At 48.6% G+C, this 24,903-nt stretch overlaps 1 protein-coding gene across 1 annotated transcript in view; it reads left to right on the top strand.

Annotated features, from left to right (window-relative positions):
- The window catches only part of C2CD2 (C2 calcium dependent domain containing 2), a 417,550-nt gene that overhangs the window by 149,945 nt on the left and 242,702 nt on the right, over positions 1 to 24,903 (top strand). The window contains exons 2-3 of the mRNA XM_086935444.1: positions 729 to 827; positions 9,994 to 10,113. Of these exons, the coding sequence (XP_086791570.1) occupies positions 729 to 827; positions 9,994 to 10,113 (219 nt within the window). The remainder of the gene's footprint in view (positions 1 to 728; positions 828 to 9,993; positions 10,114 to 24,903) is intronic.

Below are 24,903 nucleotides of genomic sequence, written 5' to 3'. Positions count from 1 at the left end.
GCAAAGGAGGGAGGTACTAAAAAATCTTGCTGCACCGCAAAGATATTACCGCAATTGGGTACCAGCATAAACGTTCTCCATTGTTTCCCTATGTTGGATACAACGTGCTTTGAGTCCTACCAATATCTAAAGAGTTTCCATTTTCAGTTCATATCTCACAGGATAAACCTGAAGTTTTTTGGCTACATGTTTCATAGTCTTTTCTAGTTGGTCTGTAATTTTTGCATAAACCTTTTTCAATCATGTGACTTCTTCAAATGTGTGGAGAACAGATCTCATCTGAGTGGCTGTTTACTTTGGGTGCAATCAAAAAGTGGCCCCCTCCCCTGGCAACGGACTTTGAGGGTGCACTTTGATGGTGCTTTTAAACCTATGCGTTTCAGTCCTTACTGAAGAATTGGTGGTACTTGTATGGCCAGCATACCGCCAAATTAGGGTGGACAGCCCTTCCTCTTAAAGACGTTGATGTTTAGGAGTACACTACATTTTAGAAGGGGCACAGAGCAGCATACGCCTCATTTTGCCTTTCCATTTTCAGTAGTCTTTTTGTAGTCCTCAAGCTGTAAGGCATGCCCTGAATTTATAACATTAAAGACTGATGTTCTCATGTGTTTTCAGCTCTTTGATATCATTTTGTTGATCATGTGCTTATTCATAAAGTGTGTTAGGCTGATATAATGCTCAGTCCACGTACGAATTAATCAATAAACTTCTTTGTCTGATTCCAGAGCTCATTGAAGGTAACTTTTGAGGAAGATGGCACCAGTCAGCCCCTGGACCTGCGAGTCAAACAGACCGTTAGTGTTGTGAAGTCGGCCCAAGAAAAAGTAAGTCATCTTTTTGGTTATCTGCTCTGTTTTGTGGCCCTTTAATTGTATGGTATATTAAATCAATTACGTCTAAGCTTTCAACTTTTAATTTGTAGACAGACATGGTTATGCAAATAGTACTTAACTGTGTGAGGCTGGTGGTCGTTATTCACGGTCCAGTTGAGCCATCGTTTTACTCCTTATGTTTTTGAAGGGATCATGGTCTAAGGCATGGGTACTCACAAACTTTCTCTCAGGGGCCAAATTTACTGTGTGGTTCTTGTCCGAGGGCCGCACCGGTGGGGGAGGGGGCGGGGCTAGAGCAACCAAAAAAAAAACTGTGACCATGAGGTTGAACACAGGTCCCTGCAGCGGACACCTTCGTCCACTGAGCTACCAGACCCGATATATATATATATATATATATATATATATATATATATACACACATCTCTGCCTCCCTCCCTCCATCCCTCTATCTCCCTCTCTCTCCCTCCTTGTCTTCCTCTGTCTCACTCACTCTGACTGTCTCACTCCCTCTCTCCTTCCCTCACCTTCGCTCTCCCTCCCTCCTTCTCCCTCCCTTTCCCTACCTCTCCTTCCCCCTCCTTCCCTCCCTCACCCTCACTCTCCTTCCCTCACCCTCACTCCCCTTCCCCCTTTCCCTCCCTCACTCCCCTTCCCTCACCCTCACTCCCCTTCCCTCACTCCCTTCCCTCTCTCCCTCCCTCCCCCCCCTTCCCTTACTCCTCTTCCCTCACTCCCCTCCCCTCTCTCCCTCCCTCACTCCCCTCCCCTCCCTTCTCTCCCCTTCTCTCACTCCCCTTCTCTCACTCCCCTTCCCTCCCTCCCTCCCTCATTCCCTCCCTCCTCTTCCCTCCCTCCTCTTCCCTCCCTCCTCTTCCCTCAATCCCCTTCCCTCACTCCCCTTCCCTCTCCCTCCTTCCCTCACTCCCTCCTTCCCTCACTCACTCCTTCCCTCACTCCCTCCTTCCCTCACTCCCTCCTTCCCTCACTCCTCTTCCCCCACTCCCCTCCTCCTTCCCTCCCTCCCCTCCCTCCCCTCCCTTTCCCTCACTCCCCTTCCCTCACTTCCTCCCTCCCCCTCCCTCACCCCCTTCCCTCATTCCCCTTCCCCACTCCCTCACTACCTTCCCTCACCCCCTCCCTCACTCCCGTTCCCTCTCTACCCTTCCCTCTCTCCCTCCCTCCCCTTCCCTCTCTCCCTCCCTCCCCTTCCCTCTCTCCCTCCCTCCCCTCTCTCTCTCCCTCACTCCCCTTCCCTCACTTCCTCTCCCTCACTCCCCTTCCCTCACTTCCCCTCCCTCACTTCCCCTCCCTCACTTCCCCTCCCTCACTTCCCCTCCCCTTCCCTCACTCCCCTTCCCTCCCTCACTCCCCTTCCTTCCCTCCCTCACTCCCCTTCCCTCCCTCACTCCCCTTCCCTCCCTCACTCCCCTTCCCTCCCTCACTCCCCTTCCCTCCTTCACTCCCCTTCCCTCCCTCACTCCCCTTCCCTCCCTCACTCCCCTTCCCTCCCTCACTCCCCTTCCCTCCCTCACTCCCCTTCCCTCCCTCACTCCCCTTCCCTCCCTCACTCCCCTTCCCTCACTCCCCTTCCCTCCCTCACTCCCCTTCCCTCCCTCACTCCCCTTTCCTCACCCCTTCCCTCCCCTCACTCCATTCCCTCACTCCCCTTCCCCCTCTCTCCCTCCCTCACTCCCCTTCCCTCCCTCACTCCCCTTCCCTCCCTCACTCCCCTTCCCTCCCTCACTCCCCTTCCCTCCCTCCCCTTCCCTCCCTCCCCTTCCCTCCCTCACTCCCCTTCCCTCCCTCACTCCCCTTCCCTCCCTCACTCCCTCCCTCCCCTCACTCCATTCCCTCACTCCATTCCCTCACTCCCCTTCCCCCTCTCTCCCTCCCTCACTCCCCTTCCCTCACTCCCCTTCCCTCACTTCCCCTTCCCTCACTTCCCCTTCCCTCACTTCCCCTTCCCTCACTTCCCCTTCCCTCACTTCCCCTTCCCTCACTTCCCCTCCCTCACTTCCCCTCCCTCACTTCCCCTCCCTCACTCCCCTTCCCTCACTCCCCTTCCCTCACTCCCCTTCCCTCCCTCACTCCCCTTTCCTCACCCCTTCCCTCCCCTCACTCCCTTCCCTCACTCACTCCCCTTCCCTCACTCACTCCCCTTCCCTCACTCCGTCTCCCTAGCGCGAACTTGACCCAAGAGGGTATCAAAGCGCTTTACATTTAGGATCATTGCGTTAGAAGTTACATCAGTTACAAGAGCACAGTAAGGAACAGTATACATCATGTTCTTTAACTAACCAGCCTGAGAGGTCAATGAAGTAATTCAGAACAAGATCTCACTATTACACAGTTAATATTAAATAGTCGAGTTTCGCATTTAATAACAATATAAGCTATTTAAACAGAAAGCATGACAATGTGACACATTTTGGATAACTAGTGCAATAGTCCTTGGGGGGAATTCTCATTTTTTTTAAATGACGACACAGAAATGTTGACAGTACGTTTACTCCATTTTTAAGTTATCATATTTTTTCATGAGATTTGTTACAAGACTTACTTTACATCGTTTGACGACTCAGCTTTGGTTCTAAGAATCAAACCAGAGCCCTGGCACGGTTATCTCCAAGGCAGTCTGTGCCCCCCACCACCCTTTAGAAATAAAGCATCTCCCACTCCCCTGATTGCATACATCTCCAAACCCCACACGACACAAAAATACTTCATAAATGCTCAAAATAATTTTCACATACAATAGGCTCTAAAACACGCAAACTATTTGAGCACCAATAAAGCGATCCGAGGACCTGTGAGGGGTATGCAAGCGCTATAGTAAAACCCTAAAAGTATCATCACAAACAAGAACACCCATACAATATTCCGCTAACAAAAGTAGTATCCATCCAGCTAACAACGATCCTGGGGCGAGCATAAACGGTGTGACATTCACTATAATGCCGGGCTGAGTCATGTGTACGAATAACCTCTCCGTGACATCATGAACACAAGGATGAGCACGGGATCTCAATCATCAAACAGATGCATTCTGAACTTCAACGCAACCAACTGGAGTGCCACATTTGAAAACAACAAGTTTGAGAAAAAGTGCGCTGGACTAGAAGAAGGGGTGCTTCAAGGCGCTAGAATCCTTTTGTAACCTCAAAGCCGTGTACACCCTGGGCAAAAAAAGAGCTGAGCCTCATTATTAAAAGAATAGACCCCCCTCCTCCCCAATATACCTACAACAATGCTATACATATAGACTAGACGCCCTGCTCAAGGGGCGCCTCGCACACCTGTCTGTCACCGGGCTGAGACAGCTTCCCCAGCGCGCACAGACACACAGCCCCACCCGAGCACTTCACAGCCATTTGCATGTGAATGGGGATTTGCTGTATTTCACCTCCTCTTAGCGCCCCTGCAGCTCCACTCTGGCCTCCTGGGATGAATCGCCGGGCCCCACAGAGCAGCAGAGTGTCTCTGCAACCTGCAGTGTTCGCAGACACTCTTTAAAAAAGTTTTTTTTTTTTTAAAACACCGGTACGATGTCTCATGGTCCGCGGGCCGCCACGGAAGGCTTGCCGGGCCGCTATTGGCCCGCGGGCCGTACTATGAGTACCCGTGGTCTAAGGGATCAAGAGGGAACGGGTGGGTGGTCGCGCCATTCAGTAGATGTAGGCCACTAAAGTTTGGTAGTCTTGAAGTTACCCTCTTGGTGCCAATTCCCATTTCCGTACCAGTAGTTACCCTAGTTGAATTTTCAGGAGTTTGAACCTTAACGGAAGTCCCATTGACTAGCAGGTTACCCGATCCCAGTTGCCTTATTATTTAGGATACTTTAACTATGAGCCCAGTCTTATTTTATCAGCTGGTAAGCTCCTTTTCCAGCAGATTCAGAACCCTAGTTTTCTTTTATGTTTTTTTTGCATTTGGATTTTTTTTAACACCTTGTCCATTACTTTGTTCCAACCAACTAAGCTTTTCTTCGTGGCACTGAGGGCAGCTGAAAAACTAGGATACAAGGCCTATTGTGTACTCGTTGCTTTTGTAGCAGTTCACCTAGCACCTTTGACCACTGGTAAGCAGCCCGTTCATAAAATAACCGGGGACCACGAAAGAGAATGCTGAAGAGTTGTGAAAGAATACTGTTGACCAGAGTCCTCATGTCTTTTGTAGTGTAGCCCATTATAGCGTTAGTGCTGTAAAACATTTGTAGTCAAACCTTGGGCCCAGAAGGCGCTAAAACATTTGTTTGTTGTGCATCATTTTAGTTCCCTACTTTACCTTTTGTTTGTGAAGCAATAGCTCGGTCTAGACACAAGCGTGTGACTCTACCATGTCCTGTTGTACATGAGATCCAGGCCTATCTGTCCTCCTCCTAGAGAAGACCTTATTCAACCTAGTTACCCCTGGAAGTGGTGCCCAAGGAGCAGCATAAGGTCTGTTATACAGTAGTGCCATGCAGATGTTTTTGTTCACTCTGTGTTAAAGAAAATATCCATTTAATGAGATTTGCTTTTGTGAACACAAGGCTGGCGTGTTTTCCGCCAGCCGTTATTGTTCTCAAGATCTAGGAGAAAACTTGTAGTCCGCATCATTGCTGGATCTATAAGTGCCATAACGTGAAATGCCATATCTGCAGTATTGGAGACTGTCCTAAGGTGGCACCGCTGAGGCCTCAATGACAGACTAGCAAGTACCACCTTATTGTATTCTTCTGATTCCCTGTTGAACAGTCTCTATTCCACTGATACTGGCTCTAGGCAGTGGAATATAGGTCTGGGTCACCATGCTCCATTTAACTCTCTAAAGTTAAATGTATTAATTGTATCAATCGGGGACTTGTGAAGCGCGCTACTCACTCATGAGGGCTCGGGGTGCAGATCTGAGTCAGCCGAAGAGCCAGTTCTTAAGGCTCTTCCTGAAGGTGTGCAGAGTGGGGGAGCGTCTGATGTCGATCAGGAGCTCGTTCCAGGTCTTTGCCGCAATGTTGGAAAAGGCTCTACCACCCGCTCTGGCTGTGTGGATGCGTGGGGTTTCGGCGAGGTCAGTGGAGCAGAGGTTTCTCTTGGGTACGTGGAAGGAGACTTTCATTGAGGTATTGATGTCTCGTGTTTGGGAATGCTTTGTAGGCGTAGGTGAGATGCTTGAAGGTTTTTCTCTTTTTTTCGGGGAGCCAGTGGAGGTCTCGCGGGTGTTGGGTGATCTGTTCATGTCGTGGGATGCAGAGGACGAATTTGGCCTCGGTGTTCTTGATTGTCTGACATTTGCTGAGCAGAAATTTGTTGATTCCAGCTTAGAAGGCGTTTCCATATTCTAGTCTGCTTGTTATGAATGCGTGGGTGACGGTCTTACTGGATTCAGAGGGGGGGGCGGATCCATTTGAAGGTCTTGCATAGGCTGCTGAGGTCAATACACTGTGTGAAAGTGGTCTTCCCTCCTGGACTACTCCTAAAAAGATGTGTGTGGTGATGCTTGTTGATTCAGTTGAAACCTGCTCTGAATTTGATGTCCTTTCATTCTCCAGGCACCAGATAGACTTAGACATACAAGTAGACACTTGAAAAAACGAATTGGTGTGATTGACTTCTAGAGTTTTAGGCCAAGGAATAATTTTCCATCTTGAATGAGGCCATGCATTCTGAAAGCACTTCACGCTCGATGCTTTCCCAAAAGGCGATGCTTGATTAACAAAAAGGTCCACAAAATCGATTTGCTTCATCCCTGGCAAGCCATTCATGCTTATTCTCCACCTTATCTTCTTCTTTCTTGTTATGGAAGGATTATGCACACTTGTTGAATAGGAAAGGGTTAGGACTTAGCATGGAGTAAGGTTACCTAGATGAGGACTTGGCTACTTCTACTCAGTAGGATGCGTCCTACTCCAGACACCCTCCCAGCTACACCTCTGCCAAGAATCAAACCCATCAGAGACAGTCCTTTATGGTAAGAGGGCTGGTGAGGGTAATCCCCCACAGGATGGTAAGGGGTGTGGGCGAGTACCTCACGCCTGGTACCGCCTGGCATAAAGGCATCTTTACTCTTTCAGGTTTGGTTAACATCTGTTTCCGTAGTGCTTGCCAGCAAGACACTGAATAAATTACACGACCCTCTCTGTCTTATGTTGTCGAGGCATGCTGGTGTAAACCATTGGATAAGTAGTTGTTTTTAAGGCATTACAAACCATTAATTTTGCATTTAATATGCCAGCATTTTTAATATATTCTTGAGGATCACGCACTAAGCACCTGACGCGTATATATTGCATGAAATTTAAAAAATCATAATTGTTTTTGCTATTCCAGTATGCACTTAGAAATATTCTTGTTAAGAAAAAGTGGGCGCCTGAAATGAAGTACCTTAAATACCAGAAGCAGAAAGAATGAAAAGAAATATTACTGAAAGAAAACCAGTTCTCCTTTAACAAACGTTTATTTTGGATCCTATTTTTTTTCAAACGCTTGTGCAGAGAAGAGCGCAATGATCATTACTCCCGGGTGCCCGCAGCTTTCCTTTTGCGATTGAAAAGGCAACCCTGTATTGCCCTAAAGGGCCCTCAAAATAAGTGGTTTCTTTAATAGCGTCCAACGTGGTATTCATGATGCCCCCCCCCCCCCCCCCCCACCCCCCCTCTCCCTCCGGGACATGCCATTCCGATCAGGGGAAATGGTTCTGAGTGGGAGCCCGGCAAGACCTCTTCTGCCTTGGGGTACACATCACAGGGGCCCAAAGGCGGGATGAATACTGTTCCCGCCACCATACGTTTGGAAAATGTGCCCTGGTGCAGAAGCCCTACAAGCCTCCCTGTGATGCTTCCAGGAAGTGGATAGCCTGCAAGAAATGCGGCTGACCTCACGGCACCTTGTGTGGTCGGCTCTTGCTTTGGCAGCCTCGCCAACCTAGTCTATCATGTGTCTGTAGATGCCACTGTGCTAAAATGGCAGAGAGGCCCATCCTTAAGTGCAGCCAGGTTAATTTATGCACCGCTATATTATAATAACACGTAAGGTAATCAGTACTTTATTTTTTACTGCGCTTTTAAGAGTTTTTTTGTGATTTCAGTATGCGTCCGGCTACGCAAACACTGAAAAAATAAATCCTCCTAGTTGATGAGTCTGATTGTGTAAGATGTATTGTATGCGCTATTACAGTATCTATCGTCAGAGATCCCTTCCCCTTTTGCAGAGGGCAGTGAATGATTTTCGCCATAGGCCAGCCTAGCCGCTTGCATCCCCCGCTTGATTCTCCATCACTCGCGCATGCATGCACAATTTCCTTTTATATTTGTCCCTGAAAGCAGTGCAAGTCGGGAATCCCTCGCTGACAATCTACTCGGGAAAGAAGCGGCGGGTGCTTGAATTCATCTCAGCCAATAATAATTGCACTAGATTGCCGGTCCTTTAATCGTTTTATTGCTCGCAGTGTCACTCCGAAGGAGACTCCATTTACTCGGAACAGGATTGACCCCTCTGGAAGGGCACATCCCCTCCTCAACGGGATACCCAAAACATATTTCATCCTTCTTCGACCTCCTTAATGATGCCAACAATATATAATGAGGGGCTGTGTATCTCTTTGAAACCATTTTTCTCTCAACCATAATTTTTCTTTTCTCCCCCCCCCCCCCCTACTGTTTATAACATAACATTTGCATTTATTAAAGCGCACATTCACCGGTAGACATCTTGGCGCTGGAAACAGATGTTTGTTACCTAACTCAATGGTACTCAATTTATCGACCTCAGATGGATGAAAGGCTGAGTGCACCCGCCGGGATTTTAACCCGTTACCAAGATGTGGAACACAGGTCCCTGCAGTGGACGCATTAGTCTACTGAGCCACCAGACCTGACTTTATTGTAGTGCACATCCTAAAAGTCGGTATTTCTGTATTTTTGGACGGGTGATTTAATCTTGAAGGCAATGAAGTCGTCGCTTCAAATTTTTGGACTCACTGTGGCATGTCCCAGGTGTTAAATTGAAATGTCCAAGGTGTGTCCAGTGGAGTCAATTGGGCCAGAAACAATTCGTTGGAGGGTGAAGGCCTCAAAGTTGGATGTGATGGCAGTGGTTGCGTAATTAAATTGTTCTGGTCAAACCAGATGTTGAGACCTCCTAGAATGTGTAGTGTAAGGTGATACAAAGAATCTTGTATCTAACAAGACCTACATTCAGAGTTTGCATTGCTGGTGGTAGTCTATATTTTAAGACACAGGAAGAGTCGGATTGAGGTGACGTTACCAGCTAGGATTCGCACTTGTTCACACTGAAGATTTCCGTATGTTTTTTTTTTAATGCTTTTCTATTGATGACTTCTGGCCTTCTCCAGTTTTCCTAGTGCAATTTTGTTGAAGCCATATTCAGGTGGGATGACTTTGTGGCACTTGGTTTTGGAACCTTTGCTGAACCATGTTTCTGTAATGAAGATGAGGTCTGGTGTGGTTTCTGAGAGCAGACCAAATATATTGACATTATTTTTGCTCCTGGATTTTGGGTTGAGGAGTGAGAATTTTATTTGTTGTGAATGTCCGCTTGACATGATGGTACGTTAGGGAGGTGTGTCATAATATGGGAGGAGAAACAAGGGCATAGGTGATATGGGTGGGGGTGAGCTGATCGTAGTCTGTGACCTCAGGTGAAATGTAAGGTAAGGTGTTGGGTTAGATAGTTATGCTGTTTGAGAGGTGGGTGTGGGGTTATTTTTTTGTTGGAAGTTACGATTCTTAAAATTGAAGCCTGATGGCTTGTACTAGAGGGTCCCAAGATGTGGAGCGCCTTTTGGCTCCCTTCTAACAACTTGCAGTTCAAAATAAATGTGAAATGTGAACCTTTCAAAGTTGCATTTAATTGGACTTTAACAGACTAGTGGGGCATGATTGACGGATTCGGAAAGGGTTGTCTACGTCATCGTTTGGACTTCCTAGTCTGTCTTTGCGCTCCAGAGTTACCGAAAAGGAACACATACTAGTTGCAAAGCTTGTATATAAATAAATGTTATTGCTTGTGATATTCTGCATATGTAATGTGTGTCCATTTCAGTGTAAAACCCTAGAACCACGAGGTCTAGAAGACCTGGGGAAATATAAAGACTATTGCTATACTTTATGAGAAAAAATATTGATTTATTTTCAGAGCTAATCTGTGTTTCTTCCCAGGTTATTTGCTGCAATGTGATGGGAGATTCCATACAATTTTCAGTTCACGTGATTCATCTTTCATCTGCTACCTCGGGATTCCCATCGTACACAGTGAAGGTTTCCCCCCTTTATTTACAGGTAAGATTAATAGATCGCCTTTTACATCCTTATTTTTGTGGTTACTCGGATTTCTGTGATTTCCTTTGCATGTGGACCGTGTACCACCGTTAACTAGTATCTACTGGCCCTGATGTGCCATTTGGCACCTCAGCACTGCGTTTGCTACTTCTGGAATGTCTTGGGAACAAAAAACAGATCTTCTTAATGTAGTTTCGATTCTTTAAAAAGCCTATGATATTGTGAGGCAAGGCATAACCCTTTGATGTTGTTTGGTGGTGGTCAAAAAGGTGCATGATGTCACTTCCGCTACCCCTGGTGTTATAGTTAGGCCTTCATTGCACTAGCATGAAGTTGAAAACCTTATATTTCTGTTGTCCCTTCTGAGATCTTAGTATTTTATGTAACTTCTAACATGCGTTTTTAGGTGGATCCTAGTAGACAGGGCATGCGCCAAAGAGACAGTGCATGCGGTCTGTTGTGAGCCATATTGTGGCTTAGCAAGTGCATAAAAGGTCTTGGAATCTGCCCTTTGCTTACCATTGGTTTGTTTCCTTGTCACTAATGTGCCTGCTTCTTTTTCACATCTCAGCTCGTCAATCTTGTGGTTGTCCCTCCCATTAAGAATTGGCTCTTTACCATTGCTGTGATTCGCAGGCTTTCTACTTCCACTGCTGGCTTTTTAAACACTACTTTTTTCTTTTCTGTTAAGCACTCAATGAGAGTGCATGTGTTTTTAAAGTGTCTAGCTCGTGTACTTCTCTCACCTGCTCTCTGTGCTTTTCCTCATCTCTCCCTTTTACGCTTGTCCATGTGCTTCTCAATCAATCAATCACTTGTAAAGCGCACCACTTACCCTTGAGGGTCTCGAGGCGCTGAGGGGAGGAGTGCTGCTACTGCTCGAAGAGCCAGGTCTTGAGGAGTCTTCTGAAGGTGAACAGGTCCTGGGTCTGCCACAGGTGGGTAGGGAGGGTGTTCCAGGTCTTAGCGGCGAGGAAGGAGAAGGACCTGCCACCGGAGGTTGCTTGTTGGATGCGGGGGACGGCGGCGAGGGCGAGGTTGGCGGAGTGGAGCTGGCGGGTGGGGGTGTAGAAGCTGAGTCTGCTGTTCAGATAGGTTGGTCCGGTGTTGTGCTTTGTGTGCGTGGGTGAGGAGCTTGAAAGTGATCCTCTTGTTTATGGGGAGCCAGTGTAGGTCTCTCAGGTGGGGGGGGATGTGGCTGCGGTGGGGGATGTTGAGGATCAGTCGGGCGGAGGCGTTTTGAATGAGTTGTAGTCGTTGTAGGTGCTTGGCCGGGATTCCTGCGTTGTGTGTGTTGCCGTAGTCCAGCCTGCTGCTGACGAGGGCTTGGGTCACCGTTCTTCTAGTTTCGATCGGGATCCACTTGTAGATCCTGCGTAGCATGCGTAGGGTGTTGTAGCAGGAGGAGGCGACGGCGTTGACCTGCTTCGACATGGAGAGGGAGGAGTTGAGGATGAATCCTAGGTTGCGCGCGTGGTCCATGGGTGTCGGTGCTGTTCCCAGTGTAGTCGGCCACCAGGAGTCGTCCCAGGCAGAGGGGGTGGGGCCGAGGATGAGGACCTCCGTCTAGTCAGAGTTCAGTTTCAGGCAGCTGCTCCTCATCCATTCGGCGACTGCCTTCATTCCCTTGTGGAGGGTGATCTTGGCGGTGTGCGGGTCTGAGGTTCCGTGACAATTGTAAGTGGTGTTTTTCGACTCGCTCGAATATGGTCGAGTCTGGTATCTATGAACCGCAACTGACGAGTTTAGTGGGTGTACGTGTTTTCGCTGCGCTAATCTAAACCGTTCGTCTGTTTCGTGGGTTTCTTCATCTGAACCCACAGGTTCCATTTTAGATACGGCACCCATTTTGTTTCTTGCCCTCAAGTAGCCAGCGAACGGACACTGTCCGCTTCGTGACCCTGGGATTCCCAAACTCTTGCGGAAGACACGTGTTCCTTTGAGGGTGTCTTTATGATGAGGGGGATGACACTGTAAGGCAGATGGCCCCGCTCGAGGCTCATCTTGCCGTGCCGATTTATTGTTTCAGTTGTGCATTCATTAGGCACGTCTCCTTTGATCCCTGCAATCGTGTTTCCGATAGCACCTCCTTACACTCTTTTCAATCTGTTGACTATCTTTGTCTTCCTCTGCACCTGTTTTTGACTCTTCCTTGATTCATTCACGGCCGAATGGAATGCACTAATGGTGGGAAGATGTACTTTTACAGTTGGGAACCGGCAATGCTACTGTAATTATGTTCCGGGCCCTGAATACATGAAAGCGACCCCCTATGAAATTTACTGTGGGTACTGGGCTGTAACCTTTTGTTTGCCATGTTGTTCTATGACGAAAAACTGTATAAAAGGAGCGATCCACAGATACAACTTGAAGCAGTCTCCTTGAACCTACATGCTATGTACTTCTTGTGACTTCTGTGTTCCCTGCAGTAAATAAACCTCGAATCTTTGACGCCGAAGGAAGTGTCCCGTGTCTCTGTCATTTGTACGCCGGAACAGGTAACCCACGAAGGTTTCAGGTGTTGTCCCTGGCACCGCTGGGTCTTAGAAGAACCGAGTCCTTCAGTTGGCGCCCAACGTAGGGCGGCATCAGCGGTACCGGTCCAAAGCCCGACGATCGTAAGGAACTTCGTGTGAAATCTCCGAGGGAAGGTGCACCCCGCTTCATCGATCCTGTTGTCGAAACAAGTGGCCCGAAGACTTTTCTCGCGAAGATCCCCGCCTTCTGACAGCTGCGACGGACCGATGCCCTGACTGTCGACCTGTTTTGGCGCCTGGCGTAGTCCTTGGTACAGCGGGAACGATTGACGGGCCTTTCTGGTGACGCCATTGTTCTTTGAGTTAAGTATTTGTGGGTCGCTCCCAGATTCCTTAGTTTTTGTGGGTGCTTAGTTGTTGCATGGTTCCATTGCATTTGTGATTCTTTGTATTTTGTTCTTAGTTGTTCTATTTGACGACTGCAGTCGCCAAAAACCGAGGGTTTTTGCACTTTTGCGGGGACATTGTAATCCAATAACCCTTGACGTTTGTGAAACTCGGTTAGTGTGCACGATGCCTGGCCGTAGTACTTTGTTCAGTTGCTTTAGAGGTTGTGGTGCGGATTCCCGATTGGAGGACTCATGTCCGATACCTCCAGTTGGAACTCCAATTTATGAATTATATAGTCGCCATGGTGTGGGTCCCATCACATTCAATGATTGCTGGGTTCGTTATACCAAAGATGACGGTGTCCTTAGTTGGCCACCTCATGGTATTTTTGAGACCCCAATTTTAGATAATCTTGAAGCTAAATTGTTTCAAAAGAAAGCAAGCCGGCCATGTTTGATTCCTTTCGGTTATGGCGTAAAGAAGCCAAGCAGAAAGAAATCAAACAGCTTAAATGTAATAAGAGAGAAGGTATCGTTACAACGATGAGAAATGCAGAGAAGTTTTAGAGCGACAAAGAAGAGAAGGAAAAGGAAGTTTTTGATAGATTACAACGTATGACAGTGGATAAATGTTATCCCGTTTTACCGACAGGTACTGATAAGAAGGGAGAGGAAGCAGTAGAGTATCCCTTGTTGTCCTATCTATTGAAGTCACCACCTCCATATGCGCAGGATACCACAGCCCCTGTGGTTCCTCCTGTTCCTCAACCTGCTGTTCCGGCAGCTGTTAATCAGCCTGTCGCTGGTCCTGTCCTTGCAAATCCTCTTGTTCCTATTCCTCTACCCGCTACTGCTACTGTCCCCACTGCTCCACCGTCTATACATTCTCCAGCTGTTGTTCCTGCTACTTCTGCTCTTGTGTCTACTCCTACTGCTCCTGTCTTTGGTCCTCCTGTTGTTACCCCTTTACTTCTCTCCTCTTCCCCGTCCGTTCGGCGACGTATTCCTAATATTGTTGCTAACTTTTACTCTCCTCTTGGGCCGCTTCTTGGGTCTGATGATTCTGATGCCCCCCAACGACGAAGTCAGCTTCCTGGTGGTAGGGAATGTGAAACGCTAATTAACATGGCTAAAAATTGGATTAGGTATCCCCTGCGCGTAGTTGTTGAGACTTTTTCTCAATTTAATGAGCCAACACAGAGATTCGTGTTTGAAGAAATGTGCAAATTCTTACACGACGAGATATCAGTTGACGCGGTAAACGAGGTACTGGTCGCTGTAACTGAACTTCAGCTTCAGTTTTCGAGTGGTATGATTGTGGGTAGCAATGTTCGACGTGCTGTCGAGCATCCTCTATCTTTTCGTCCCACTGTGATGCCTCGTGCACTGTTTAAAGATGAACATAAGGAATGGATGGCAACACCTGGTCAGTATCCCATGCGTGAAGTTCCACCAGTGTGGATGCCAGGTGATGCTGCTCAAGTTCCTCCCATTTTGCCACACTTCCAGAGAGTCTGGATACACCTTCCATGGAAACGATCGGAAGTTTTACAGGTTAAGCAGACTTTGCCTGACCCTCGCAAAAATCCTGCAGGATATTATAAGGAATTGTCCCAATTAGTGGATGCTACGATCATGAATCTTGCCGACATCGACATGTTGTTCGGCAATGTCGTACCGCAACCGATTTGGGCGAAAATTCGTCAAGAAAATCATGCAGCCGAGTTAGGCGGCGATTGGGCTGCTCTTGTGGCGGCTGACGTGCGACAAGTTGGTGGGGCAAAGCCTGAACAGCTTATTACTGATCTTCCCCAAAGGATAATAACATTGATGAAGATACTTATGCCAGCAATGAAAGTTAACTGGGATAAACTGTCTGCCTGTAAGCAAAAGAAGGACGAGAGTGTCTCCGATTTCTTTACGAGATTTGAGGAGGCATTCGTCGATCACAGTGGTCAAGATATGAGCACTGAGGGAGGTCAGAGGTTGTTTGTGGATAAATTCGTATCGAATTTGTTGCCTGAACTTAGCAACAAATTAAAAAATTCAGAAAGTGCGTGGGCTGTTTCGACCGCTGCTCAGATATTGGCCACGGCCCAATATTATGAAAATAGAAAGAAGGAGGAAAATGATCGTGCAGATAAAAAGACCAAAGAACTCAAAACGAAGGTTCTGTTACAGCAAGCGTATCCTCCGCGCTCAAATCAGAATGATTCTCAACAACGGAATAGATCACAATCGCAGTCCGCTAGGTCACAGTCGCAGAATGATTCTTCTTCGCAGAAGATCTATGCTTGGGTACAATCAATGTGCCTATTGTAGAGGTGAGGGTCATTTGAAATTTGATTGTCCGGTTTTGCGCGATCGAAATAATGGTAATTCATCTAGAGGAGGTCGTGGTGGTCCTCAACAGGCTTCACGAGGTAGAGGTCGTGGTGTTACTCAGAATCAAAATGAACGTTCTAATAATTCCTCTGATCCCAATAATTGTTTTGATCAGCGTGGGTTATCGTCAGGTAGATCCGCACAGTACAATGTGGACGATTTTTACATCGAGCAGGGTACTGATGACTGTACTTACTAGGACAGCCACAGACAAAGAGAGGGAGTAGTATCAGTTCCGGTTGATCAGAGAGGGCCTTGCGTCGCAGTTGCCACATCGGGCGTAGTTGAGCCTTTTCTGTTGGACACTGGTGCAGCGAAAAGTTCCATTATGCATTCGAAACTCCCTGGCGCACCTTTGTCTGGCTTAACAAATGTTTCCGTTGGATTCTCTGGCGCCCCTGTTAGCAATCCGGTTTCTCGCCCTTTGCCCCTCACAATTGGGCCTTGTGAGCAGATAGCTCCTTTGATTTTGACTACTGGTTGTGGTGAAAATCTTTTGGGCCTGGATTTGCTGAAACGTTTGTATGCGACTTTGTATTGTTCTCCTGCGGGAGTGAAGCTTACATTGGGTGAGAGAGTAATCTCTCCTATGTACTTGTCAATTGATAAGCTCCCACCGGAATTGAGTTCTCTTCCTGTATCTTTGTGGGCAACAGGTCCCAATGACGTGGGCCTGCTTGACATCTCCCCTTATGTTGTCCAATTGAAATCGAATGTGCGATTACCACGTATTCCCCAGTATCGTATCTCCCTTGACGGGGAGCGAGCGTTGTTAGCAATCATCTATGACTTGATCGAGAAAGATGTTATCGAGGAGACACGGGGAAACGTGTGTAATAGTCCTGTGTTGCCTATTCTGAAACGCACTGATCCAACTAAGCCTCCTGTTTATCGTTTTGTCATTGATTTACGGTAGGTGAACAAAATTGTGGTTCCTCAGTTCCTTGTGGTGCCTGACATCACGGCTTTACTGACTCTGATTCCAGCATCTGCGTCCTGGTTCTCAGTGATCGATCTGAAGAATGCTTTCTTTAGCATTCCGATTGCTGAGGAAAGCAGGGACTTATTCGGTTTCTCTTTAGGTGGTCGCAGCTTTAGGTTTAAACGGGCTCCTCAGGGCTACTGTGAGAGTCCATCAATATACAGCCAAGCCCTGAAGAGTCAACTTGATGCATTTGTGTTACCGGCTTGTGCGGCCTTGATCCAATATGTCGATGACTTATTGGTGGCTGCGGTCACACAAGAAATTTGCAAAACTGCTACAGTGTCTCTGTTACAGCATCTCTGTGACTTACGTCACAAAGTGTCACCATCTAAACTGCAATATTGTTGCCAAGAAGTAACCTATCTAGGTCACTTATTGTCAAAGGAGGGAAGAAGGTTGACCCCAGAGAGAATTGCAGCGATCGCTCGAATGACTGTGCCAACAACTCAGAGAGATGTGCCTGCCTTCCTAGGTATCACGTCATACTGCAGGCAATGGATTCCAAATTTTTCATTGCTAGCGAAACCATTGGTAGCCCTCACGTGCAAGGATGTTCCAACTCCTTTGCCATGGATGGAAGAATGTCAGAAGAGTTTTTCTGAATTGCGTGATGCGTTGTGTTCGGCCCCTGTGTTAGGTACTCCTGACTACAGTAAGCCGTTTACACTATACGTTCACGATTGTTATTTGTGAACTGAGGAAGAAACGAAGGGTCGTGTTGACCTAAAAAACACTCCATTGGAAGACCCCGATGATACTTTGTATGTGGACGGTTCGTGTTTTAAGTTGCCGAATGGTGATGTGACGACTGCGTATGCTGTGGTAACGTTGAGTACGGTTGTGGAAACTGTGAGATTGAGTCAGAATTCTGCACAGGCTGCAGAATTAATTGCATTGACGAGAGCGTGTGTTTTGTCGAAAGGAAAGCGGGTGAATGTGTTTACCGACAGCCAGTATGCCTTTGGTGTTGCTCATAGCTTTGGACGATTGTGGAGAGAGAGAGGCTTTATGACATCGCATGGCACGAAGATTCAACACGGACAGCTTGTGAACGATCTTTTAGACGCACTTACATTGCCCAAGCAGGTGGCGATTATTAAATGCAGTGCGCACCGTAAGGTGACGGATGATGTTGGTCGTGGCAATGCGTTTGCTGATGAGATTGCTAAGGAGACTGCGAGAAATCTTGCAACCAGAATGTATGTGACGAGTTCGGTAAGGTGGCCTGCAGAAACTGGTATGTGTGAGGATACTGATGAAAGTGTGAAAGCGATTCAGAATGAGGCCACCGAAACTGAAAAGACCAAGTGGAAGGAGAGCACAGGAAAGTTGGATGCGAATGGATGTTGGATTGATTTGTCGGAGAATCAAAGGTGGATGTTGCTGGATGCATATGTGCTAGCTGTTGTAACTATGGCGCATGGTTTGTCACATATCAGCGCGAAAGGTATCTGCAAGTTGTTGTCCCCTGTATGGAAGAATGATGGTATCGCTAAATGCGCTGAGAGATTGGTCAAGAATTGTATGGTATGTATGATGTACAATCCTGGCAAGGGCACTCCTACACCCCCTGGCCACTTTGCTCCTCCTACATGTCCCTTTGAGGTAATCCAGCTGGACTTCATCCATATGGAGCGATGTAATAACCTGAAATACGTTTTAGTTGTGGTTTGCGCATTCTCCCGATGGATTGAAGCTTACCCTCTCAAAGACAATACTGCTCTGTCCATAGCGAAAGTCCTACTGAAGGAATACTTTCCTCGGTATGGAATGCCACGGATTGTATGGTCTGATAACGGAAGTGAGTTTGTGGGGAGTGTGATGAAGAGTGTGTGTAAGGGCCTTGGAATTACACAAAAATTCCACAGCGCCAATCATCCCCAGTCAGCAGGTTTGGTTGAGGGGTACAATGGTACTCTAAAATTAAAACTCGCAAAGATTCAGGCTACGACTGGTCTGTTGTGGCCCGACGCTTTGCCTTTGGCTCTTTTGTCAACTAGGGCGACTGTACACTCTTGAGTAGGGCTCAGCCCATATGAGATTGTGTTCGGCCGTCCTGCAAATATTTGGGGGGTTCCTAGCCCCAGGTCATTCACAGATCTTGAATATCCAATGCTAATTGATTATCTTCATGATCTGACTTCTAAACTGAGGTTAATTCATCAACAGGTCTTTGAAGCACTGCCGGCGCAGACGGAGGGTCCAGGCCACCAGCTCCAACCCGGAGACTGGGTGGTTACCTGAAATTTTGGCCAGAAGCGAAACCTCGAGCTGAGGTTTGTGGGACCCTACCAGGTGCTCCTCACCACGAGAACTGCTGTTCGTTTGGAGGGCCGCAAGCATTGGGTGCACGCCACCCACACCAAAAAGGTACCAATACCTTTACCAGCGGACTCCTGGGTGAGGACTGGCATCGCCGCATCAGAAACAGAAGCTTTGCCGAACTTTGCGTCGTTCAGTGATGCTCAGCCTGTGGGAGATACTTCAGGGCAGCCGGATAACTTTGTTGAACCTTTGCCATTGGAGAATTCAAGATCTGAACTATTGTCTGACCGACAGGACTCTGTTCCACAATCCGATCAATTGTTTGAAGAGCAGACTCGTCCTGGAAGAAGCAGATATTTTCTTCGTTCCAATACCAGAGACTAATAAATTATTTTTGTTTTTTTTCCTTTTTAAATCCACGTTACCCCCATTATCATCTTGAACATTTTTGAATAATTGTGGTTTCTGTTTACATTCTGAGTTCTTTTCCACGTGTGTGTTTTTCCACAGCTAGGAGATTTTGTATATATTGTTTGATCAAAAGAAACCTTGCATCCGGGTTGACCGTAGGGCCGTGCGGGTACTTCCTTCTGTTTAGTAGGTCCTGACATTAGGTCGGAGGCAGTCGATTCCTAGGAACTGCTGGGGATTGACAATTTGCTACACAGAACGAAGTGCGTCAAGAACGTTGCGGACGGTTTTAGAGGATGGCATTCTCGAAGTTGTCGGAAGTGGAGACGACTCAAGCGCAAAGATTCGAACTGCATAGGCTTGTACGTACCAAATGCTTTATGTTTCAGGTGTTCCTACTGTTCCTAACTGTTTCCTCGTTATTGGTGGGTGGAGTATACTATGCGATACAATCATTATTGCCTTCTGCTTCACCTACCCTTTCCTCTGAACCAAACCCTACTTCCACTGTTTCTCCTCATTCTTTTCATCTTACCCCAACACGAGCAGGTTATACGTGCGGAATTTATGAACAATTCCTTCGTTCAGCTCCTTCATCAACATCAGTTGGTGATGAACACTACCAACTGTTGGGTGTGTGGGTTAATGCCACACACCACCGATAGGGGAATTCCGTACTTGGTCCTTCCTTATAGTTCCCAGGGTTCGGCTCGAGCATTCCAAACAATGTTTCGTAGCGCACTAGATTCCTACCCCCATCGAGAGCCACGCACTGCAGATCATGGTCCTGGCCCGTACCACAAGCCTTTGGCAAGAGCGATTGCCGATTTAGATAGGGATATCTTCGACGCATCGCTTATCCCAGAGGAAGAGGTGCGAGCATACAGAGATCTGAGTGAGGCTGAGTATAGTATGTCAGTGGGTGATCGGCAGCTTAAAAGCTCGTCTCCGATCTGGATCGTACCCCATCTCGGTAATTTCTGTCTGAAAGGTCTTGGCCGAAGCCCGCAAGCTCAGCTCGGGAGGAGTGCCTGTACCGAAACGTATGTTTTGCCGACGGCCTCTTTCCCTGTTCTTTTGACTGCCAAGGGTATATACTTTGTCTGTTATGACCGCGCATATACATGGTTGCCTCGTGACTTCTCAGGCACATGTTATATTGCGAATCTGTTGCCGCTGACCTTTACTGTTGGGCCGGATTATCACAAGACCAGAGTTGTGAGAGGTGTTATTAGTGAAGAGGACACTGCCGGTCAAGAGGCAGGAGACTTCTTTAAGGGTTTCTTGCCGTTTTGGGGACCTATGATCAATAGTAGGAACCTGAGACAGTTGACTCGAGTGGTGGAATCGACCGCTAATATCACTGCAAGTGCCCTTGGTAACATTACAGCAGAGCTTCAGGCTGACAGGCTTATGACGTTACAAAATCGTATGGTTTTAGACGTTGTCCTTGCAGATAGAGGTGGAGTATGTAAGGTGATCCATTCGAGTTGCTGCATTTTCATTCCTGATAACGCTCCGACTGTCTATCAAGCCATCTCGAAGTTGCATAAAATCTCCGAGTCCATACACGTGGACGTAGGTGATTGGACTCTACTAGGGTGGTTTTGGGGCCTGATGTCGACGTGGGGTTGGAAAATTCTGATGATCATTGGGGTTGTTGTAGCATTTCTGTTCACGTGTTGTCTTTGTGTACAGTGTGGTCCTGCCTTATGTGGCCTCTGTGCTACGACGTGTATAAGACGGCCACCTATTTCCAAGGAAGCACTGATGGATAGAATAATGTTGCAGCAACATCTGGATGGTCTGATGAATATCGAGATCGATTCTGATTTCGACTAGTGCTTGCCTACATGAGGGCAAAAGGAGCGTCTGAGGTTCCGTGACAATTGTAAGTGGTGTTTTTCGACTCGCTCGAATATGGTCGGGTCTGGTATCTATGAACCGCAACTGACGAGTTTAGTGGGTGTACGTGTTTTCGCTGCGCTAATCTAAACCGTTCGTCTGTTTCGTGGGTTTCTTCATCTGAACCCACGGGTTCCATTTTGGATACGGCACCCATTTTGTTTCTTGCCCTCAAGTAGCCAGCGAACGGACACTGTCCGCTTCGTGACCCTGGGATTCCCAAACTCTTGCGGAAGACACGTGTTCCTTTGAGGGTGTCTTTATGATGAGGGGGATGACACTGTAAGGCAGATGGCCCCGCTCGAGGCTCATCTTGCCGTGCCGATTTATTGTTTCAGTTGTGCATTCATTAGGCATGTCTCCTTTGATCCCTGCAATCGTGTTTCCGATAGCACCTCCTTACACTCTTTTCAATCTGATGACTATCTTTGTCTTCCTCTGCACCTGTTTTTGACTCTTCCTTGATTCATTCAAGGCCGAATGGAATGCACTAATGGTGGGAAGATGTACTTTTACAGTTGGGAACCGGCAATGCTACTGTAATTATGTTCCGGGCCCTGAATACATGAAAGCGACCCCCTATGAAATTTACTGTGGGTACTGGGCTGTAACCTTTTGTTTGCCATGTTGTTCTATGACGAAAAACTGTATAAAAGGAGCGATCCACAGATACAATTTGAAGCAGTCTCCTTGAACCTACATGCTATGTACTTCTTGTGACTTCTGTGTTCACTGCAGTAAATAAACCTCGAATCTTTGACGCCGAAGGAAGTGTCCCGTGTCTCTGTCATTTGTACGCCGGAACAGGTAACCCACGAAGGTTTCAGGTGTTGTCCCTGGCACCGCTGGGTCTTAGAAGAACCCAGTCCTTCAGGTCCTTGGTGAGGGAGAGAATGAGCTGGGTGTCGTCAGCATAGGAGATGATGTTCAGGTCGTGTTGGCGGGCATCTTGTGCGAGGGGGGCCATGTAGATGTTGAACAGGGTCGGGCTGAGGGATGAGCCCTGGGGTACGCCGCAACTGATGTCGGTGGCTTTGGATCCGAAAGGTGGGAGGCGGACTCTCTGGGTTCTGCCGGTGAGGAAGGACGTGGTCCAGTCCAGGGCCTTCTTCTGGATTCCGGCTTCTTGGAGGCATGACTTTAGTGTGCGGTGGCAGACCGTGTCGAAGGCGGCTGATAGGTCCAGGAGGATAAGGGCTGATGTTTCGCCGTTGTCTAGTTGACATCTGGTGTCGTCTGTGGCGGCAATGAGAGCTGTCTCGGTGCTGTGGTGTCGTCTGAATCCGGACTGAGAGGGGTCTAAGATGTTGTCCTCGAAGGTGGCGGGTCAGTTGCATGTTGACGGTTTTCTCGATGACCTTCGCCGCGAAGGGGAGCAGAGAGATGGGCCGGAAGTTCTTCAGGTCTTTGGGATCCGCCTTGGGCTTTTTGAGGAGGGCATTGATTTCGGCGTGCTTCCAGCTTTCCAGGAATGTCGCTGTCTTGAAGGAGATGTTTATGACCTTCCGTAGTTGGGGTGCGATGGATGTGTCAGCTTTGTTGAATAAGTGGTGTGGGCAGGGGTCTGATGGGGATCCTGAGTGGATGGAGTTCATGAACTTGCGTGTGTCGTTGTTGTTGATGTAGGACCAGGAGGTTAGGAGGTTGGTGCAGGTGGTGTTTGCGGGGGTCGAGTCTACCGTAGTCGCGGTGGTCGTGGTGTCCGGTGCATGATCGTGGAGCCATTTCTTCTCCTGTTTCCGGCATGTACGTTTGGAGGTCTGGAGCTCTTCGGTGAAACAGGTAGCTTTCTTGCTGGTGTGGTTGTTGGAGGGTTTCTTGAGCGGGCGAGGATGTTGGCGCAGTCGTCTATCCACTGTCTGAGGTTGTGGGCGGCGGCGTCTAGGTCGGTGGGGTCGGGGTGGTGTAAAAAGGTACGAAGCAATCAATAAACAAAGATCCTTAAGTATTGCCCGGCGGTGTCGCCTCTGTAACCCACAAAATATTAATCAATGAAGAGGCAGGCGCTGGAGACTGGAAGGCAGAAAGCAAGGGTTTTATTCTCTCCGGAGGAGAACACATCAGTTCGGACAGCAAGTATCGTCACGAGGTGCTCTAACCGCATCTCTGAGGCCTGGCCTCTTATACACAAGTTTATTACTTTATTGCATAAAACACATCTCTGTCAACCCTTTGATGTACGGAAAGACATCCTCGGAATCCCCGCTTCAGGCCCGCTCCCACACACATTTACAGTTGAAGTCCCCACCCCGGTCACAACAGGTGATGATTCTCGCGCAGCTGGACATTCCGCTGATTCACGCATGTGTGAGGTTGATCGGATCTCATGGGGTGGGGGCTTTGATCAACTCATGGATCCTTTGATGAGGGAAGCTTCCTACCGTACAGGAGGGGGGGGGAATAACAGTATCCGCAGGGCCAGGTGGCGGCCTGGGAACGAGTAAGACAAACGGGCACAAAGGAAAGGGGGTTTTTATCAAAGGATCCGGGACCATGAAAGGAATGGAGGGAGGTGTCGCGCTTGGAACAGGATGGGGTTCCGAGGCAGAGCTGCGTGGTAGAGGGGTGTGATTCTCATGGGAGAGCAGCGCAGATGGAGAGGGTTTATGGCCCATGCATGAGAGAGCGGGGGTGACCAGCGCGTGGGGGGGGTGCTTGTGAGGGCGAAGAGCCATGCTGGGGGTCAGCGGCGTGCAGTGGGTGGTTCTGACCAAGGCACCTAAAATGGCGGGTGTGCACGACAAAAAGTGTGGCATCGGGGGAAAAGGCAAGATGGCGCGGATAATGTTTACCAAACCGTATTAATTTTCCACAGTGGGTTCTGGGTAAGTGTGGTCATTTGATCTTCGGTGACTTTGCTCCAGCAGCGGCGAGGCAGCTGTTGGGCGCGGTGGTGCGTGGTTGGTTTCTTGAAGGTGAAATGGATTCAATGGTGGTCGGTCCAGTGGAGTTCGGTGGTGCAGTTGTAGGTGACATGGGTGCTAGTGGTGAAGACTGGGTCGAGGGTGTGGCCTGCGGCGTGGGTGGGTTTGTTGACGAGCTGTCTGAGGCCGAGGTTGGCAAGGTTGTCGATCAGGGTAGCAGAGTTGGCATTGTTGTTGTTCTTGAGGTGGTAGTTCAGGTCTCCGAGGAGGATCTAGTCCGTGGAGGCAAGTGCGTGGGTGCTGGCGAGGTCGGGGATGGAGTTGCTGAACTGGGCACTGGGTCCGGGGATCTGTAGACAAGTGTTCCTCTGAGTGTGGTGTTGGGGTCGGTGTGGATCCTGAAGTGCAGGTGTTCGGCGGTGTTGAGGGTGTCGTCTGCGTAGGTGTAGACCTTGAGGGTGGACTTGTGGATGATGGCTAAACCTCCTCCGATTCCATTGTCTGGATCCCTGCGGGTGATCTTGTAGCTGTCCGGGATGGCTACGGCGATGTCTGGCGCTAAAGAGTCGTTCCACCAGGTCTCGGTCAGGAAGGCAACGTCTGGGTCGGAGGTGTCGAGCAGGTCCCAGAGCTCAACGGCGTGTTTGCGTGCGGAGCGGGTGTTGAGGAGTATGCAGCGGAGGTGGTTGGTTCTGGTCCTTGGAGGTTTGGATCTGTTGCAGGTGAAGTTGCAGGTGCGGCAGGAAAAAGATCCTTATGGGCAGCCTGGAAGCGGCGGTGGTCTCGGCCGGCGTTGAGTGCGAGGAGCGTGTTGGCCTCGTATCTGGGTCTTGCGTCGTGGAGTGCGCAGGGACCAGGGGTTTTGGCGCTGGGCGTGGTCCAGGCGCTGACAGGCGCAGACTGGCTTGCCTTTGGCACGCCGGCGGCGCGGCTGCAGCGCGGCATCCATAAGCGGGGGAGAGGGCTCGTGAGGGCAGCTGTGAGGCGGGAGCGGGGTGGCCAGTGGGAATGCAGGGACGCAGTGGCAGGAAGAGTAGGCAACAGCGGGAATACGGCGGGCAGCAGCTTGTGGGCACTGGCGGAAAAAACCTGAGGAAAAAAGAACAGTT

The sequence above is a fragment of the Lissotriton vulgaris genome, chromosome 8 (assembly GCF_964263255.1).
Source record: "Lissotriton vulgaris chromosome 8, aLisVul1.2, whole genome shotgun sequence".
Taxonomy (NCBI): domain Eukaryota; kingdom Metazoa; phylum Chordata; class Amphibia; order Caudata; family Salamandridae; genus Lissotriton; species Lissotriton vulgaris.
Note: the sequence above shows the minus strand (reverse complement) of the source record. Positions and strands in the feature narration are given on the sequence as shown.